At 44.7% G+C, this 21,543-nt stretch overlaps 1 protein-coding gene across 5 annotated transcripts in view; it reads right to left on the bottom strand.

Moving 5' to 3' along the window:
- Positions 1 to 1,569: 1,569 nt before the first annotated feature.
- smap1 (small ArfGAP 1) overlaps positions 1,570 to 21,543 on the bottom strand; it is a 106,714-nt gene continuing 86,740 nt past the window's right edge. For 2 of the 5 annotated variants that reach the window (XM_083775877.1, XM_083775879.1), the window contains exons 9-12: positions 16,656 to 16,709; positions 14,974 to 15,145; positions 8,393 to 8,625; positions 1,570 to 4,911 (exon numbers count right to left, since the gene is read on the bottom strand). In XM_083775877.1, the coding sequence (XP_083632003.1) occupies positions 4,756 to 4,911; positions 8,393 to 8,625; positions 14,974 to 15,145; positions 16,656 to 16,709 (615 nt within the window). In that variant the 3' untranslated portion in view covers positions 1,570 to 4,755. The remainder of the gene's footprint in view (positions 4,912 to 8,392; positions 8,626 to 14,973; positions 15,146 to 16,655; positions 16,710 to 21,543) is intronic. The other 3 variants (XM_083775878.1, XM_083775880.1, XM_083775881.1) reach the window with 3 other exon arrangements.

The following is a 21,543-nucleotide window of genomic DNA, read 5'->3' as shown; positions in this document are numbered from 1 at the left end:
TGTCCAAGTAGATCATTGTTTTTCCCGTGAACACAACACACGCGTCCGTGTCGGCGATCGACCGGGGGAGCGATTAAAAAAAAAGTCTGGCCAGGGGAGAACTGGGGGAGAAATAAATCTGGCAGTAGATTAAACTACAGTTACAACTGATGTAATGGTCTTTGGGGTTTCCCAATCATTACGGTCATGCCGTCTTTGTCTTTGTTAGGAAGGACAGAAGCTCAGATGACTGAATGAATGTGTTGTGGATGAAATATCACATTGTATCTGTAATATTTACAAAGCTAAGTGTGACATTATGGGACTAGGCTGGACTTGGGCGCATTAAATTGACTTTTTTCCTGAATTGTGGCAAGACGATGTTGAAAGCTAGCTTTGAATAGCAGCAATCACAATGCAAATACCAAGAAAATGGACACTGGATTATGTTCCACAATGTACTATCGCACTTAGCATTTATAGGAGGATTGTCAACTCATTTAACCATTTTACTTTCACCCTAAGATCAAGAAGTATGCAAAGCCATCGACTATGCGGTTATGTATGTTTTGTTTAACCATCATTAAAGATTCATTTGAGCATTCAATTTAAATCTTTGCCGATACTAGGCTACTGTACAATTTTATAAGCCATTTCATTGATTTGCCCTTTTTTATTATCTGTCATTGGCTTTCTGCTCACTTCTTCTGTGATTTGCTCATGGCTGAAGAGCCAAGCGGAGAGCTCTTCCTCACTAATCACCTCCTCCGCTGATTGGACATGCTCAGTCGGGTGAATGGCCTCTGCTAATGGCCAACTACTGCCAACGGCGTGGGAGGCACCGAAGGAAAAAACTAAAAACTAAACATGAACAATATTGTTGACCACAGACACTCAAAGATGGCTTTTTGGACGATGTTGGCTTGGTGTGTCAGGGCCATTAGATTTACAAACTGGAATATTTCATAATTCTGTGTACTGACTTACCAGGGAATACTAATGTAATAAAATGATTAAAAAAGAAAGAAAAAAAGGCACCCGTTGAACCAACCACCCTGACGTGTTCATACCTTGCTGTGCACCCATAATGTATGCGATGGCCTTTGTGACCTGGCATGGCAGCTGGCTGCGGCTCTGCAGTATGTGACTCTCCGTTTCAAACAGGCCTTGTGAGGAAGGTCATCTCTCTGGACAAGATTCCATCAATAATGTACACTCGGTCTGCTACCACTACAAAGAAAATGTATTGCAACTTGCAGACAAAGGATTAAAAAGGGAATGCATTGAATGAACTGCCGAATGGAGGAATGCATACTACTGTACTTTCAGCTACACCAGGGTTCCCAAACCTTTCCATGCAAAGGACAGCCAAACAGCCATAGCCCGTCTGTGAAATGGAAAAATAATAAGAAAATTAGATATGTTAGTTTATTTTCTAATATATTTGAAATTGAAATGACAGATTTTTTGTAATGACACGTCCCCCATGTAAGGATAAGCACTGATCCACTGTGTTCTGATCTAAACAATGACAGCTATGGCAGGTGAGTTGGTGAGGGCAGGTTTATCACACATTACAACAAAAGTGGGTTCAATTCCAGCAGAATAATGTTTATTCCAAATGACCTCTTGGTAAAAGTCAAAGAAAGAATAAATGACAGAGTAAACAAATAAAAACCTGAAAAGAGATAACCTTTACAGATAAGAAAACATAAAAGTCATTGGAAAGGATTATCACACAAAGATAGTTCATGGCTAATTACTGTTTTAATGCACGGAAATCACGTTTTTGTTTGTTTTCTCTGTACTAGGCACCAGAATTTCTTTTAAACACGTTGAAAAAATAAACCTGGAGGACATTGGGTGTAGCCAAAGTGTCTGCGTCTTATTGTACACTATTTGTGTGTTAATGTGTGTGGTATTGCAGATATGTATGTATTACAGTTATTGCATGGCAGAGGGACCCTGTGAAGATAGAAACTCTGCCTCTGCGCTTGGCAGTGTGTGTGTGTGTGTGCGTGCGTGTGTGTTTGCACGTGCGCGTGTTTTGTTCATTCAAGCGATGTTGAACTTTGGGTTGTACCCAGCCTCGAACCACAGGTGTTTTGTTTTGTACCTGGCCATCATAAGTCACCAATGCTTGTGTAACATGATTGATGATATGTCTTTCCCAGTCAGTGAAACAAGCAGAGAAAAATAGAAACAGGCCTTTCCATGTGTATGTGCTAAAAGTGTGATTTTGAGACCAGTTTCGCCATACAATGACAGAAAATAATTACTCACAGAGTACAGGAGCAACTGAGCAAGATGACTAACAATATTGTAAGTTAGAGTATATCGTGGCCATGTAGCTATACAACCCAATGTTGTTCAACATTGCCTTAATGCAGTGGTTCTCAACCTTTTCAGGCAGCAACCCCCCCAAAATAATAATATTTTAACTGACGACCCCCCAACCCTGACAAGCACTAGCAATTGTAAGAGTTGAGGCATTACAATAGTTTGACTCAGTATCCACAGATATATATTGTGAAAATGGCAGATCTACAAGCTCACAATGCCTCGCAAGATCGGCCATCTTCACAATTTTCAAGTTTTATTTGCCAATTTGGCCAATGTTTTGCCAGTTTTTATAGGATAGTTATTTGATGCGGTAATGGCCTTTAGGGCCAAGTCTATGTCTGCCACGTGACGTCATGCTTAAGCAAACATAACATGTCCATAGACTTGGCTGCCACATGACGTCACGAGGGTGCCACACACAAAGTCAGGCGTTGGAGAGGCTAGCGCACCTCAAAAATCACAGGTTGAGAACCACTTTAATGTATACTTTTTCAATGCAGACATTGTCTAGTTCCCTTCTCCTTACTCTCCTAGTAGCAGGATTGAACTGCGATGATGTCAGCACAGAACCCAGGAAGTTCACAGCGGGACCCATCCAGTGCTTTCATACAGGTCCCATTTTGCTCACCGGTGTGCTTCCATTGAGGATTCCCCTGGTGTCAATTCACAACCTACAAAAAGGTCCAGACTGACAGCGTCGCCGTCCAATCCCCTCTCTTCACTAGCAGCCTCCTCCAGGGCATGATTGGTCATCCAGGTTTATTTGCCTCAGACAAATACTATGCTTCTCCTGTAACGCACACGACGAAAACACCACAAGTGAAGATGACGACGCGAGAACAGATGCCAGGGGAGATGATGAGGAGAGTTACATTACAGTACAGAGGAGGTTGACTCACATCACACCGGACCGGGTCACCATTTTACTGCATTTGGTTGCTACAGTATGTTGGGACAACACTACAGTACATTCTACCTGGCAGGCGGCACACTGATCTATTTCTACGTAATTTTCTCAACAGTTGTTTGATAGGCTTACGTTGTTAAAAATTGTGCGATAAAGAGTATAAATTCCACCTAAGCAGATGTGACTGTCTGCAGCTATTTTGCCTGTGATCACCAGTGACGTGACACACTTAACCGCAACTTAGAGCAGATACCAGCTCTACTGTTCAAAGTGTGGTTAAGGCAAACTGCTCTGATTCCAGAAGTGCTCTAATTTGCTCTGGGGGACTGTGGGAAATGTGGTCCATTACAACAGTAAGGAATGACTATAGTGGGTTTGAAGTTCAGTTTCCCAGAACCCAGCTTACTGTAATTACAGACACTACAGGCTAGCAACAACACCCATGAGGGACAATAATGGCCGCCCTGGAACTGAGCAAATCAGTGATTTAGTCACATTAGACTTTTACTGTAGTTCAGTTGTTTTTTATTTTGTTTATCCCATTTATTTTTATTTATAGATAGCAGTTTTACTGCAAAATGTTAATGTTTTCAGAGGGAATATTTTTAAGTCTCTGTGATTAACTTTTTATACTAGGCCTCCCCCTGTTTTCTCTCGACACTTAATATCTTATTAAAATATGAGTGTAAAGGGTTCACGTGAAATCCCCAAATCCCCCAAAAGTAAAATATATATAGTATCCAGAAGGACTTCTGGAGAAACACGTTCTCTCCCACTGCTTCTGGGGAGGGAGTTCTTTTTAAATGTTCACATACGGTAATTACTGTACCAAACGCTCAAACAGTTACAGTATCTGCTACGAGGGCCTCCGTTTGACCTACACAGATCTAAAGGGACAAGGGAAAGGAAGAGAGAGAAGGGGTTTACAGTCAGTGTACACGACAGAGCCATATCTAGTACTTTAGATACTATATGTCAATAGCTAACTATCCATTTTGGTAAGGATAATGACATATTACTATAATAGACACTAATTTGTCCAGCAGGCTTTTTTCTTTTTGCAGATATGTTGTTCTTGTCCCTCTCACTGGTCGACGACATGGAAATGAAAGGAAGAAAAACACTAAAGGGACATTTCTTTCTTTTTTTTTCTCTCTCTCTCTTTTTAAAGACAGGACACAAAAGCAGCCAGTCTTTTGACTTTGTCCATGGAGAGACTGTCCAGTTAATCTTAAAACTCCACCCCTTAGCAGATAGGAGGGAGTCGATTCAGAGGAACCAAAAACCAAATGGAGTGTGTGTGTGTGTGTGTGTGTGTGTGTGTGTGTGGCATAGGGCATGCCAGCCATTCCCCTCTCTGAGTTATTTTCATTTTTTTCATTTTTTACTTTTCCACAGAAAAAGGAGAGGTGAGAAGATTGAATGAGGTGGTTGTTGTTGTTGTTGGTTTTTTTTTCTCTCTCTCTCTCTCTCTCTCTCTCGGCTTCCATTCATTTTACTTTGCAGCTCTCATTCCCTGCAGCTCTTCACTTCCACAGCTGGTTGCTGAGGGTCTGGCCTGAGGGCGTTTGTCCTGTGCTCCAGTCAGCCATGGGGGCGCCCGCTTGGCTGAAGGCTCCTGGAGCCTGAACCCCTGGTGCAACCCCACCGGCCAGGGACACACCTGACATCTGCTGGGTCATCTGATAGAGAGAGATAGAGATAGAGATAGAGAGAGACACACACACACACACACACACACACACACACACAGAGGGGATTGATAAAGGGCATAAAGAAATAAAAAAACTAGTTTGAAGTTGCAACTATCGATAATTTCGTAGCGATTATTCCATCAATACTTTTTTGATGAATCGAATAGATATTGAATTAGATATATTTTTAGCAATTTTCATAATCAATGAATTTAGGAACTACTTAAGCGTTATTTTATACTTCATCGCACAATGGTGTCATATAGAAATAGTGAAAGTCTACAAGCTCTTATTGACATGTTTGTAAACCTTTGACCTAGAATGATAAGCCCAAATTAGGGATCGATTAGATGAATTAATAGCGTCCCAAACTCTTCTCCCTTCTGGCTCCAAAACTGTGGAATGCACTTCCCATTGCAGTCAGAACGGCAGCATCACTCCCAATCTTCCGCCGTAGTCTGAAAACCCAACTTTTCAGACTCCATCATGGCCCATAGCACTTACCCCACCACCTTAGATAGCATTTCTGTAGACTTAGATAGCATTTGATACAGACTTATAGCATGTAATGTAGACAGCAATATAATTGCATTGTATGTAGTCATAGCACATCATAGTACATATGTATAGCATAGTAGTATATATGTATAGTTTATATGTATAGTTTCATTATATAGATATTCCACTGTTACTTTCTTAGCTTACGCATGTTTCATGATAAATGTTTTTATGTGATGTATTCCCATGCTTTTTTGTTCTTGCTTAATGGAAGTCGCTCTGGATTAAGAGCGTCTGCTAAATGCCTAAATTGTAAATTGTATATATATATATATAGCTATATATATATATATATATATATAATATAATTATATATATATATTATATGTATATAATTCTAAGAAAAGATGATGTTTTTGGCGGTCCCGTCGCTAGTCGTGTTAGAATTAATCATACCTCCCGTTGTTGTCGATCGCATCGAGAGTGTTTTGGCTACATCAAGCTACTTCAGCCACATTCACAGAGTGTTTTGGCTACATCAAGATACTTCAGCCACATTCACAGAGTGTTTTGGATACATCAAGCTACTTCAGCCACATTCACAGAGTGTTTTGGCTACATCAAGATACTTCAGCCACATTCACAGAGTGTTTTGGATACATCAAGCTACTTCAGCCACATTCACAGAGTGTTTTGGCTACATCAAGATACTTCAGCCACATTCACAGAGTGTTTTGGATACATCAAGCTACTTCAGCCACATTCACAGAGTGTTTTGGCTACATCAAGATACTTCAGCCACATTCACAGAGTGTTTTGGCTACATCAAGATACTTCAGCCACATTCACAGAGTGTTTTGGCTACATCAAGATACTTCAGCCACATTCACAGAGTGTTTTGGCTACATCAAGATACTTCAGCCACATTCACAGAGTGTTTTGGCTACATCAAGATACTTCAGCCACATTCACAGAGTGTTTTGGCTACATCAAGCTACTTCAGCCACATTCACAGAGTGTTTTGGATACATCAAGCTACTTCAGCCACATTCGTGAAAGCATCCGGTCCGTCGCTAAATGTGCTCCGCTGCTATAAATGGCTGGGCGCTCTGATTTAATGGATTAAATAACCCCGGGGCGTTCGGGGTGTTTGTTGCAACCCAAATCGAATTTGTCAGATGAAAATAATTGACAGTGTTGCTGCAGTGTTCCTCCCTCGCTGAACATCAGCTCCACTCCCACAGCTCACATCCTCCTCTCCCCCCACACCTCCTTCCACCTCCTCCCCCCCTCCCCCAGCTGGCTCCTTAAAGGCTGATTTATACGTAGTTGTATGTCTGTGCCACTTGCCGAAAATAGCCGATCTACAAGCTCTGAGCTTGTAGATCGGCTATTTTGGAGTCTAATGGAGGCCTCACCCCTTTGACTCCTGAACCCACTCTGTACACTGTACTGTCCTCAGGGTCTTTATGCTCCCCCACGGTCCTCCTCCATCCATTCCATATTATCCATTATAGATGTGCTGTGGTGCACCAGCACTCCTTATCTGTTCGTCTGAGATCTCTCTCTCTCTCTCTCTGTCTCTGCGTGTGTGTGTGTGCACCTGTATGTGTGTTGCTAGGCGTGTGTGTTTGTGTGTGTGTTTGTGTGGGGGTCGGGGGTGTACAGTATGCACGTGTAACCTTCCGTTCTTTCAACATCACACGGTATACCCTCCTGCACCCCACACACACACACACACACACACACACACACACACACACACACACACACACACACACACACACACACACACACACACACACACACACACACACACACACACACACACACACACACACACACACACACACACACACACACACACACACACACACACACACACACACACACACACACACACACACACAAATCTCATCTGCACTCGGTGATCCCATTATACACACGCTGATAAACCTCTTCTCCCACCACTCCTACTCAGGAGAAGGGGATGGGTGGAGTGCACGTGTGTGTGTGTGTGTGTGTGTGTGTGTGTGTGTGTGTGTGTGTGTTTATTTATGGTGTCTCATTAAACTCCTGCAGTTGACAGGAAAATGACTCACCTCTTTATAGTGCTGTGGCCAAAAAATACAACATTAGCACCTGATCATGTACTATACTAGTACGGAGTACGGTATGTGTTTCTCTGTGTCCATTGTTAAAGCTACTGGAGCTGACTTTAAACCATTTAGGCTTGACGTCGAAATAAATAAAGTCTTCTGAAAGAATATATTATATTCAAAGATCTGTGCCACATTTTCACGATTTTTCAAAAATAGCAGACCTACAAGCTCGTAGCGTGTGTAGATCTGCTATTTTTCAATAGCTAAAGTATAACATAATGCTTAGTTAAAACACCAAAACGTGTTCCTGTCCAGAATGGGTTAATGATTGTGAGTACGACGTACATTCTTTTGACAGCTCAACTGAGACAAACTTCCTCAACCAATACCTCAGTCAGATTTTTATGGTTTACATTGTGGTTCGCACTTTACAAGGGAGCAGAATAATGGTGTGTAATTTGATTAAGATTAAAAATGACTTAAGCAGGGGCGCTCGGGTGGTGCAGTGGTAACGTATAGCAGCACCGCAGTGCATTAATTAATCAATGTAGCTTAGTTTGACCACTATAAGCCTATTTTTTAAATAGCCGATAAAACAAACTCACAATGTGTTGCGATGCGACGCGCTGTGAGCTTGTAGATCTGCTATTTACCGACTAAAGATATTGAAAAATTGTGAAACAAGTTCAATGATATTATGGGGGTCCCTGGCACAAAATCATTTTGAATGTGCTGCGATAATTATGTTGAGAAACTGAATGAGAGAGAGAGAGAGAGAGAGAGAGAGAGAGAGAGAGAGAGAGAGAGAGAGAGAGAGTAAAATAATAATAAAGAGAGAGCACATGACATTTGTTTTATAACAATGTTACCTGATTCATGTTCCACTGTCCTTGCTGCTGCTGCTGCATGTTGTACATGTTCTGCCCTGCTCCTGCTGGCCCCATGCCCTGCTGCACCACGCCCACATACCCTCCGTTGGGCATGGCCATGCCTGGCATCATGCCCCCCGCTGCCATCATCGCTGTGGCCGGGGGCACTGCACCCATCCCAGCCGGGAAGCCCTGGGCTGTGAACTGCATCTGAAGCTGGCCCATGTACATGCCTGACACACACACACACACACACACACACACACACGCACAAGCACACGCACACGCACACGCACACGCACGCACACAGACGATGTTATGATTTTTTGTGCCATTTTTAACTGAAACTATAAAGAGGACCAGAGAAAATGTCACAGTACTGCACGCATGCACGCTAGTATGTTAATGGTGACCTGTAAATGTAGGGTGACATGACAGCCGTGAGAACCATTCATAAGTCAATGAGATAAAGAGTTTGCCATCAACAACAACCTATAAGCTTGAGGGTGTTTCTCCCCCACTTCAGTATTCCTTCTTTGAAGTAGAACTGTCAAGGAAACTTGTGGAGAGGCTTGTAAGCTGGGAGCATAAACACTGAGCTGTTCCCATGAGGACACGAGGAGTTGCTTTGCATGTTCAAAGATTGTAAAGCAAGTTTCTGGAAAAGACATCGGTGATAATCTGTCTGTATCTCTAGGTTTTATACTCAGAGATACACACTGCTGACATGGGTAGAAATGGAAGTACTAGCTAGGCTATATCTCCTTTTTCACAGAATTCAAGTTTTATGGTATATGGTATACAATAGTAACAGTAGGACTTTGTTTGTAGGTTGTATTAAGGCCTTTGTGTTTCTATGTTTTATTGGGGTAGAAAGGAGCTATTTTAGTATCTATGTTCTGGGAGAAATGGGGCCATGTGTTAATGTTTTTTGTGGAACTCTGCTTCAATTACACCAATTAATTTACACCAATGTACAACATTTTGCTGTTGAGGTGACCTCATAGGCGCTGAATTCACACCAGTTTCAACGTATGTCTGTTGTCTGGTACTTTCCCAGAGTCAAAAGCGAGGGGCAAAATTGAGAAAGGTTCAACTTTGCCACCCGCCTCTGCGTGCCAAGACAGAGCTGCAGCCAACAAGAAGTGTACTGTGCTCTGAAGCGTACCTGGCTGTGAACTAGGCATACACACTCGACACCACTTGAGATGGACAGCAACGGACTATTTTATGAAGTACCAAATATTGATAACGCAGTTGTAAACTAGGCGTTGTAGATGTGCAATTAATCAAGAAAGAGTAACTGCACGGTCTATTTCTTATCAAAAAAATAATAATAAAAAAAAATATATATATATATATATATATATATATATCGTTTACAAGCAAGCTGGCACAGATGAGAATCACAGCTGTGTTGACTTGAGGTCCACTCAGAGCAGCAGCTCTCGGTGGACCACAACAACTAACAACATGCATATTTACCAAGCCGTCACTCTCACCTCGGACACGGGCATTTTGCAATAAAACAGAGCGAACGCTGCAGCTGCTAGTGAGAATTCAGTGTCAGACAGAGACAAAAATGTTTAATTATAACATCTTTTTATCTTCTCCCAATTTAGTCGCTGCCAATTTCCCATGTGTACTGTGGTATACCTTTCAATGCAGAGTGGCCTCCGCCCCCCCAGCCATATACACTATTGGCCACATGCCTAGTCTGATATACACCTGCAGCTTTTTCTTTACACCCGACCGTGACGGGTTTCACCAGCAGAGCGTAACACATGCTGAGATTCACACTCACATCCCCTCCCTTCTATACAGGACGCCCCGACCAACCAGCAGGAGCCCCTAGTGCAGTGACAAGGACACTCTCTCCTGTCAGCTTCCCACCCACGAACACTGGCAATTGTGTTTGCTGGTGTGCCCAGCTAAGCAAGGGAATCAAAATATGAAACCCCTGGTCCCTGTGGTGGTGAGCGAGTGTGTTACCTCTACACCCATTAAATGCTTTATTTTAAAGGCTTTTCTGATTTACTGTACATCACCACAGAGACACGAGAAAGGCTGACAGGAAAGGAGCGAGAAGAGACATCACATTACTGTGGTTGACAGCAGGCCACTCCCTTCTCTTAAAAAGGGTGTGTTATTGACATGCTTGTCGTGCATGTCTGGCTGTAGGGATTACTGTACTGTATGTCCTTCATGGTGTGGAGAGCTAAATGAGGGAGACATGGAGATATATCTTCCGGCACCGGCGCCAGCCCCGGCGTCGCCGCCAACTGCCCAATAGTAGCCGTGGCAGTGTTTTGGCATTAGTACGACACCCTACCCAAAACCCTAACCTAACCCCCACAGGGAAGCCACAGGTGATGTTTAACTGGCAACGCATGTCGGGAACCACGGGTGAGTTTTAACCAGCCACGCACGTGTTTTACCGACAACGCATGCGTGTCATAATCGCCCCACCTTTCCCCGGCAGTGTCCCGTTTGATCGCCAGTGCCGGAGAATGCACTGGCTCCTTCTGCCTACCACTACTACACACATACACATACTGTATGGTAAAGAATGATCCCATCACTCCATTTAAACTCATACTGTGTAATAAGCAATAATGCAATAATTCCATTAACCAAAAGTCCATTTTGATATAATCTTAGAGCGTTGTGGGATCGCCTGTTTTGGCCAAGGGACACCGCCGTGCAACGAAGCATAATCCCATACATCCCTCATGTGCTGTCAACACACAGACTGAACACAGCAGAGACACACACAACTCAGTACGGTATGAAGGAAGCACTGTACTGAATGTACACACGTTTAATTACACAACACCACTTAAATTCATTTTTCATTAAATGAATGAAAGACGACAGACAGTTTACAACCAGACTCGACCAAACAGCAATAGTCCTTTAACGGCACACTGCCAGACTGGATTACCAGCCACGGTGCCTGGACCGCTGAGCCACGGCCCAGGCCCCCCCATCTACCAAGGTGCCTGGACCGCTGAGCCACGGCCCAGGCCCCCCCATCTACCACGGTGCCTGGACCGCTGAGCCACGGCCCAGGCCCCCCCATCTACCACGGTGCCTGGACCGCTGAGCCACGGCCCAGGCCCCCCCATCTACCACGGTGCCTGGACCGCTGAGACACGGCACAGAACCCCCCATCTACCAAGGTGCCTGGACCGCTGAGCCACGGCCCAGGCCCCCCCATCTACCAAGGTGCCTGGACCGCTGAGCCACGGCCCAGGCCCCCCCATCTACCAAGGTGCCTGGACCGCTGAGCCACGGCACAGGCCCCCCCATCTACCACGGTGCCTGGACCGCTGAGCCACGGCACAGGCCCCCCCATCTACCAAGGTGCCTGGACCGCTGAGCCACGGCACAGGCCCCCCCATCTACCACGGTGCCTGGACCGCTGAGCCACGGCACAGGCCCCCCCATCTACCAAGGTGCCTGGACCGCTGAGCCACGGCCCAGGCCCCCCCATCTACCAAGGTGCCTGGACCGCTGAGCCACGGCCCAGGCCCCCCCATCTACCAAGGTGCCTGGACCGCTGAGCCACGGCACAGGCCCCCCCATCTACCACGGTGCCTGGACCGCTGAGCCACGGCACAGGCCCCCCCATCTACCAAGGTGCCTGGACCGCTGAGCCACGGCACAGGCCCCCCCATCTACCACGGTGCCTGGACCGCTGAGCCACGGCACAGGCCCCCCCATCTACCACGGTGCCTGGACCGCTGAGCCACGGACCAGGCCCCCCCCATCTACCAAGGTGCCTGGACCGCTGAGCCACGGACCAGGCCCCCCATCTACCTTAATTGTATTTTAAATAAAATAAAAAAAATCTGATTGAATAGATTATTTTGATTATAATTTCCTGTTTCATGTCCAGGACAGGTAAGATTGTTCCATGCTTCCACCACAGGCTTAAAAAAAATCACCATAATAAGTATGAATAATTTGATCATGCTGCTTCTCAGCAGCAACCGTGGCCGACGCATACAGAGAAGGAAAGATTTCTGGGCTCTTAAATCAATACAATATTTTATGTGTGGAGTGATGACACCCTGTCATGTGTCCTACATACAGTACATAATAGCCACAAAATAACACTGGCAGGCTAACTCTTGCTATATATATATACTATAAATACTTCTGATCTAGAGTTGTGCGACTTTGAGCACACAGATGCACACACATGCATGTCAACACGTCAACACAAGGACACTGCAGTAAAGTCTCACACACGCTTGTGTAATGAGATCAATGAAACCACATCAACACGTTCCAATATACAAATGCACATTGGTATAACTATTTCTAAACCCCAAACCAATTCAGGTTCCCATTCCGTAGGTCACTTTGATGCACTGTTCAGGTACACAGTACACACAGTACAGTACACACAACGATAGAAAGAACACTGGACTCTGGCCAGCTGCACATCACATCAATAAATTAATATTATTTCAAGCTGTTCATTCCTAATCCTGCATGCATGATCTGCGATATGTTGGTATGCAAATTGCAAAAGTACTGCACACACAAACATCAGTAATCATGCAAATGTGGCCGCTTTCCAAAACGTGAAGGCACCACGCAAACATGGCGGAAGCACAATATGGCGGATTTATGCCTGGATGCGTGTCGTGCCGCTGCGACAGGTCGTGAGTGTGTGGATCGGTTATTTTCGGTGCGTGCGTGACACCGGCACCGGCAAGTATAAATCAGGCTTTAGTGACTGCACATGACTCACATGATAGATGGTTGTTTTTCTCTCTAAGCTGCCATGCCCCGCTTTCATATGAGGGGATCTGAGGTGTCTGAGTCACACACAAATGAGTCACTGAGATGTGTTTGCACGCACGCATCTGTGTGTACCGTACGTGTGTATGTGTGTGTACAGCGGGATTGAACCACATAAACCCTCTCTATAGACTCTAGATTTTGCTGTGTGTAGACTCTCCATGGATTTTCATTGTGGACATGTTTATATGAACTTTATAGCATAGTGTTGTCCACGACTGAATGCACACATGAGTACAGAGGATGCAACCAGCTCAGAATACATTGACCTTTAATCTCTCTTCCATTTTCATGAAGCATCTTTTCTTGTTACGTACACAGGCACACGCACGGCAGGCACACGCACGGCAGGCACACACACACACACACACACACACACACACACACACACACACACACACACACACACACACACACACACACACACACACACACACACACACACACACACACACACACACACACACACACACACACACACACACACACACACACACACACACACACACACACACACACACACACACAGCTTGCCTGTGTTGCTGTTCATGTGTAGGCGTGAGTCCAATATTTTGACTCTCTACAACAAGTAATGGTTTAACTGAAAATGTCTGTGAACACACAGAATTCCATCTCCAACCATCTGACAATCAACACCCTACAGGCCACTTGTATAATGAAACTCAACACATCCAGCAACCGATTTCAACAAAGTGAAGTGAAGTCAATAACCTGCAAAATGAATGCGATGATCTGAGGAGAGGCAACACCCGAACACTGGCGGTGCCGGAGGGAGTCAAGGGCCCACAGCCAAACTCCTGAGGGATGTGAAACAGCTCGAGGACAAACTATGCCAAAAGATGGAGAGCTGGTAGCTACTGGGTCCATTTGTGATCCGTGTACGCAGCACTTCCACACCCCACTTCCAAGAGCTCATCCTCTGAAAGTCCAAACAGGATGCTGACTCTCTTTTGTTCCATGGTGGGAGTAAGATCACTATTCTTCCCAGACCTTGCGTCGGTGTTGTGAACAAATTCACATACTGTAGGGAGTGCTAAATTATAATTCGGATTGGTTCATTAGTGTCAAGTTTAGGGTTCTCTTTCCCGTCTACCTCAGAGTTTCATTACCTGACCGGAAATGGCACTAATACAAGGACTCTATGAAGGTTGCTTTAATTGCTAAATGTCTTGATCTTGGACCAGGGAGAGAGCATCACATTATTTTACAGTGAGATCTAATGCCACAGTGTGCCGGACCACTGGCTAACTGTAATGGAATGCTTTGGACACATATACAGAAAGTGACAATTCAGTCATCAAATAATTGTCTCTTCGTTAACTCCCATAATTGTCACCACATTATTCCAATCCCCATGCACCTGCAAAATTGTTGATCCAGCCGTTTCATGGTCCCAATTGCTTTTTGGAAAATGAGCAATTATAATTTTTTGCTTTGCAATGGACCTATAGCTAAGACCCGGCCTCGCCCACTTAGACACTCCCACTTGGACACTTTCCAGCCGGGCTCATTCATTCCAATGTAAATATCATGGATTTTACACATTAAATACTGGTTCATTTTTGGAACCAGACCTTCCAAATCTGTCAACAAGGCCTGCCAAATGCACTGGAAAAATATGTGCGTGGCATTTCTTTTTTAAAACAATGTTTTATCATATAGGAAAACCATGTTATGCTTAGCTATGATTGGACCATAGCAGTTTGCATTCCCGTCAATGTGGGTGTGTCACAGACTAGTAGTACCTTGTGTCTGTGCTGTCTGTTGCTGGCTCTGGGCCTGAGCACCCACTGAGCTGCTAGCATACAGAGACAAGATGGAGTCTTTGGAGAGGGGCTTCTTCTCATCGTTCTTGGTGGAGGATGACGGGGAGGTGCTTGTGTCTGTCTGCGCGGCCACTGGACTGGAGCTGGCCTGCTGGGGAGAACGGACAGGAGAGCGAGACAGACATGATCATGATGACTTTACATACTGTACCCAAACACTGCGTCGCTGACCAATTTTCCCTTTATTGTTAGTGTCCTACATTTTTAACAAGTTTTTGCTGCTAGCTGTGGCGGGTGATATGAATTAACCGTTAGCCTACTACGCCGCCTGGGGAATTGCGCCCCAGGAGATATTTACTATGGTAGAACACTGAACACCCGGAGCACTTAATGACTCCTCTACACAGATTCGATATACAATATGAGGCAGGCAGAGACGTGTGTACCAACATTACAAAAGGGTGTATTAAATTAAGAAGTCAGCCAATATGGCAAACACCAATTAATTCTGTACAATTAGGGCATTGTTATTCAACATTAAAATAGATGCAATTCCAAACAGATAAAACTACTAGTTAATCAATACCAGTGAATACTAATCCACACACCCACTATTCATACATTCACACCTCCTGAAGTTCACAGATATGGTCAATGTAAAAATTCTTCAAATCATGTACAAAGCAAGATACAAACAATTACCGGTAAATGTACAGGACAAATTTCTAGATAAGGAAGGGGGATACAACCTTAGAGGACCACTGAACTTCAAGAAACCTGTGATGCGCACAAACTTAAAAACATGGAGCATCTCATCTTACGGAGTCACACTGTGGAATGAGCTGGAGGATGAACTAAAGCACTGTGGAAACATAAACCAATTCAAAACTAGAGTAAAAAAAACTACCTTCGATAAATACAGAAGCGAAGAGTACTAATGGCATTACAAAAGGGGAACTATGACGTACTGTACTATATAATTATATATTCTTATTACTATACTATACCATACATTATGAAATATATAAGTATAGTCAAACCATATCACATATTCTGAGAGGACCACTATTGGTAAACCACACCACATATGTATATATAATATATTATTATATGTTGCATGTGTGTTATTATATTATATATATATATATATATATATATATATATATATATATATATATATATATTATATATATATGTACATACATATATATATATATATGAATGTGTGTAGATGAATGTACATACATAAGGACAGCATGAATGTATGTATGCACTGTGTAAGCAGGCACGGTCTGCTACACGTGCACAAATGGACTCCAGGGGTAGGGCCCGACAAGCCTATATGGCTTCTCCCTAACCCTTTTTCGGAATGGACAGGACATGACCTATGGACACTATAAAAAAAAATAAAAAAAAAAAAGAATTGAAAAGAAAATGAAAATGAAAAATGATGGAAACTGTGTGCAATGTATGAATGTATGTCCTCCTTCCGAAAATAAACTGAACTGAACTGAACTGAATTGTACTTCTGCAGGCCAGTACTGGGGGGGTCGGGGGGGGGAGGGAGGCGGGCAGGCCAACCGACCCAGGGTAGTGGCAACCCCATGCACTGCAAAATGAGTTAAAACCAAAATATCAAACAGAAACAAAAGGGGGGTTACCACCACCACTGGGCAGCTGTCACCTGGTCCCACATAGCTCCCCCAGCACTGGTCCTGTAATGGAAACAACAATGAGTACTTCACAGGGATGGTAAAAGCAGTATTGTCCAATTCTATCCTATAACAAGGAAAATAGGTGTCAGCCTATGAGCCTGGTGGTCTCACAAAGAACTAAACAAGTGTAAAACAACAAAACAGAGATAACCCCAGGTTCACACAACCAGGGAGGGACGGTCTCGGTGTAGTCGCTGTCACACTGGAAGGTTGATGAGTGAGAAAGAGGAGTGTGGATGTTCCTCATTAAATAACGCAACAGGTGTGCCACATGGCCCCGCGTTTTAGGAGGGCGACACACACCATCGTGAGGCCCACCGCGGCGGGCGTCAAAATAGGAAACTGTTGGTGCGTGGTGACCTTACACCGCACGCCCAGAGCAGGAACTCCAGAAGGAGTGAGAGGTAGCAGTGTAGGCCCGAGGCTATGCACAGATGTTAAAACCCCAAAACTGACGCCCAACATGCCAGCTTTGGATATAGGGATGACGCACACGCAGTGGGAAAGCGTGGCTTGCTGCAGCCTCATGGGCCAGCTTCTAGGAGACACTCAAGCAAACAGAGCATGTGCTGCCTAAATACTGTTAGCAATCAGGCCACTGATGGGCTGCACAGTGGGGAACCAAAGCCCATCCTGCTACAGTAGCATAATATTGTAGTTGGGCTGTGCCACCGCCTGCGCCCACTTTAAAGGGGGGATGACACGGCCCTCGGGAGGTAATAATGCTATTAAAATTAGCATCTTGGATTATGACATCAGATCGGGATCGCACAATTTGACCAATGAAATTTATCTTTTATCTGGGCTAAGGGCAGAGCGCCTCTGGGCTCTGCGAGTTAGCAGTCCTGGTGGCTATCAACTCATGCTAGTGGTTTTGGTGTCAGACTTAGCTTCATAATGGTTGAAAGTTTTAACCATTTCAACGGTCGAAAATCTTCGTTACAATGACATTGAGTTGACGTGTACGTTTTAGGGTAAACTGTTGCATAATCGCAATTTCGCGTGACGAGTTCCATGCCCCCGGCCCCATCCGCTCTGTAACGCCGCTAACATACCGTCAACCACGGCCAGATTCAGCGGGCCATCCAGTCCTCTGTCCAAGCCGTCATGGTGCCTCTACCCGGGGCACTGCATGCAGCCTAGCCAGCTCAAGTAACCCAGTGTTACCTGACCTCTCTCTCTCTCTCTCTCTCTCACACACACACACACACACCCCGATATGGGGGAGCGGGACCCTCTCTCTCTCTCTCACACACACACACACACACACACACTGGCTCAGCAGCTACGGAGGCATGGCCGGTGGGCCGCTGATTATCGCATGGGTGACAAAGCTTGGTAAATAATAAACACAACTCTTCGCGTTCACAACAGCTATACACAGGCTAAAACATATCGATATAATCAAGAGGTCAGGTAACACTGGGTTACTTGAGCCGGCTAGGCTGCATGCAGTGCCCCGGGTAGAGGCACCATGACGGCGGGGACAGAGGACTGGATGGCCCGCTGAATCTGGCCGTGGTTGACGGTATGTTAGCGGCGTTACAGAGCGGATGGGGCCGGGGGCATGGAACTCGTCACGCGAAATTGCGATTATGCAACAGTTTACCCTAAAACTTACACGTCAACTCAATGTCATTGTAACAAAGATTTTCGACCGATTTATTTTCATTTTTATGATACTTTCACCTAGTATGACGCAGAAAGTTACCTCAAAACTATTAGCCTTTAGTGCGCTAGCCACTCAGCTTGACTAGATGCTAGGTCACGTCAGAGCCTGAGATATAGTCACGTGCCGTTTGAAATCGTTTTCATTCAGACCACGTGATGTTCCTTATCAGTGACATCCCCCCTTTAAGAGAACCGGTTTCATCCCCGCCGTAGCACCATGCATGCAACCAATTGCTATCATTAGCATTAGCGCACACCGTTTACCTGTCACCTGCAGAAACGTTTACATGTCGACGGGAGCGATGCGAGACAAAGTCACAAATGACATCCAAACTTTGGATGGCTGAGGATCACCAAGGACAGCACTCCTAGATTCCGACTTATAGAGGTTTGGAAATCCTGCTTTAAACCGAGGTAAATGGAGGAGCTGTAACGTCCCATAGCTGGTGGTGACGGAGGCATTGCATAGCAACCGGATCAATGTTAAAAGCTGCTGCAGCAGCAACCACTATATACACGGAGTATACGAGGGGGTACCTGGCTGATAACGTCCCATAGCTGGGGTGTACGAATATATTCATACCTCGCAGAGAAATAATTAATTATTATTATTTTAAAACATTTTCAAAAAACCTTCCCAAACTGCTGTACAGTACATGGTTCAGAACTATCATTCATGTTTTTTGTTGTCTTTAACATTGAACCATTTTGGGAACGAACTGTACTCTAAAATGTAATATAAGGGGCGTGTGAAATAGTAGAACGGAGTAAAACAAAAGAGAAGAACAGAGAATGAATTGCATTTTTATAATGAATTGCATTTTTATAGTGCTTTTCCAAGTGCTCAAAGCGCTTTACAATGGTTCATTCATTCATACATTGGGAGGTGAAGCGGCGAACAGTCGACGCCAGCGTCCTCACTTCCCACATTCACACACCGACCGACTCATTGGAGGCAATGTAGGGTTCAGTGTCTTGCCCAAGGACACTTCGACATGTGGACAGGAGGAGCCGGGATTCGAACCGCCGACCCAGGGATCATTGGACGACCTGCTCTACCTCCTGAGCCACAGCCACCCGCCAAAAAAGAGAAGTGATGATAGTAGAACAAAACGGAACAATAAGAGAAGAGGGGAGTAATATCCTACAGACAGAGAGGAGAGTATAGAGCAGAGTACAGGAGTAGAAGAGAACAGAAGAGCAGAGTGCTGTTGTCACCTTGTCATCGTAAGTGAGACAGATGACATTAATTAGCGTTGTCTGCAGACAGGAAGAGATGAACAGTCAGACAGAATGACACACACAGGAACGCACGCATTCTTCAAAAGACAGGGTAAAACACTTTTGCACACACGCACATGCACACGCACGCACACAACATCTAATGGAGGATGATGACAAAAAACACCTGCTTAAAAGGAGAGAGACAGAGGGCAGGGGAAGGATAAGGCGGGGGAGAGGAGATTGAACACATACTGTGAGACAGTTGTGTGCGGAACGTACTTCTCATACAACACACACACGTACACACACACACACACACACACACACACACACTCTGCAGGAAGGAAAGAGTGATGGAGAGAACAGATAGAGGAAAAGAAAGGAGGAGTGGACAGATGGAAAGGAGGGAGGCAAAGACTCACACCACCAGCACATAATGCTTTACACCCCCCCCCCCAATTGCAGCCAATTAAAGTGAGTATTGCATGCATTCTGAGAGTGTGCAGCAGACACATACAGAGAGAGAGAGCTTTCTAATAATAGGTTCAGTACATTAGCATGAGAGCTGCTGCTTCCTTTATTGTCACACACACACACGCAACACACACGCACACTCACTCAGAGAGAGAGAGAGAGAGAGAGAGAGAGAGAGAGAGAGAGAGAGATGGCAAGACATGGCAAGAGAGAAAAACATGAACGCGAGAGACAGAGTGTGTGTGTGCATGTCTGCACAACACATCATTTAAGTTAGCTATCAAAGTGGCAAAACAAAAACCCAGCTGCTATTGTAATGTACTAGTCTTCCAGACTAGGGATATAATATATATATATATATATATATATATATATATATCAGCTTCCCATCATGCAGCGGTCCGGGATTGTATAGCTGCGGAGGTGAAATGGGGCAAAGAAATATGGCAGAAATGCTAGGGAGCAATGCTGAAGTGCGTTATGGACCTGGAGGCTACTGACATTAATTAAGAGATGTAATGGGCGAAATAATATCAATGGAAAGTGGGGGCAGTGATAACCATTGATATTAAAAAAAAAAAGATGCCTCATTGGCCGTTTGAGTTCATTGGAACGACGTGTCTCCAGTGTAGGCGGAAGTCAAGCGGAAGTGGGGAAGGCGTGCTGCGTCGCTGCCACTCAAGTGATTACTGGCCAATCACAGCGAGTCTTTTTCGGGATTTAAATTACGCTGTGCAGCTTTGCATCTTTGCGTCTGCCTGTGTGAACGCAACATAATGCCAATAAAGCTCCTTTGGATTGAATTAATAAGTCCTTCTGTGACGCACGCGGAAGCAGGGCGAGATTCCGCTCGTGATTCCGCTATGCTTCGCAAGGAATCTGGGGAAAGCTTGCTCTTACTCTGGAGATGCACAGCACGCCCCAGAGCGGAAGGAGACATCTACCTTTTAATGTCTATGGTGATAACGGTTGCATTATAACGACGCCATGTCTTCTTCCACTTCTCACCTGTAAGATAAGATGGCTGCAGCATCACCAGGGACCTTTGTGGCCGTATAGAGTGAAAGGGACTCAAGAGAGAGAGGAAAAGAGCCAAATGCTAAGGTCAAAAGACGATTCAAGTGTTTTGGGTGTTTGGGTGTCTCCCCTTGTCTGTCTCTCACTTACTCTGTCACACAAGCACGTGTTGTTTAGAGGCCATATATATATATACACAGTATATATAGGCAGATTTGAAGAATTTGGCGTGGAGTCTGTATGCAAACTTGGACGCCAATTTGGTCCAGAGGTTTGTGAGATTACTAGTCACACATTTTTTCGAACGCCTAGACTCTGTGGTGGTGGGCAAGCACACACACACACACACACACACCTGTGTCCTAAAAAACTGGTCGTATTATACGTACGTATCTTACAAATCTGTTTCTTATAACTAATAACTTTTATCATCAATTGAAAACAAACA

Source organism: Protomyctophum parallelum, assembly GCF_964188405.1.
Source record: "Protomyctophum parallelum genome assembly, chromosome: 10".
In the NCBI taxonomy this organism is placed as follows: Eukaryota; Metazoa; Chordata; class Actinopteri; order Myctophiformes; family Myctophidae; genus Protomyctophum; species Protomyctophum parallelum.
The sequence above is the reverse complement of the archived record's forward strand: the minus strand, read 5'-3'. Positions and strand labels throughout refer to the sequence as shown.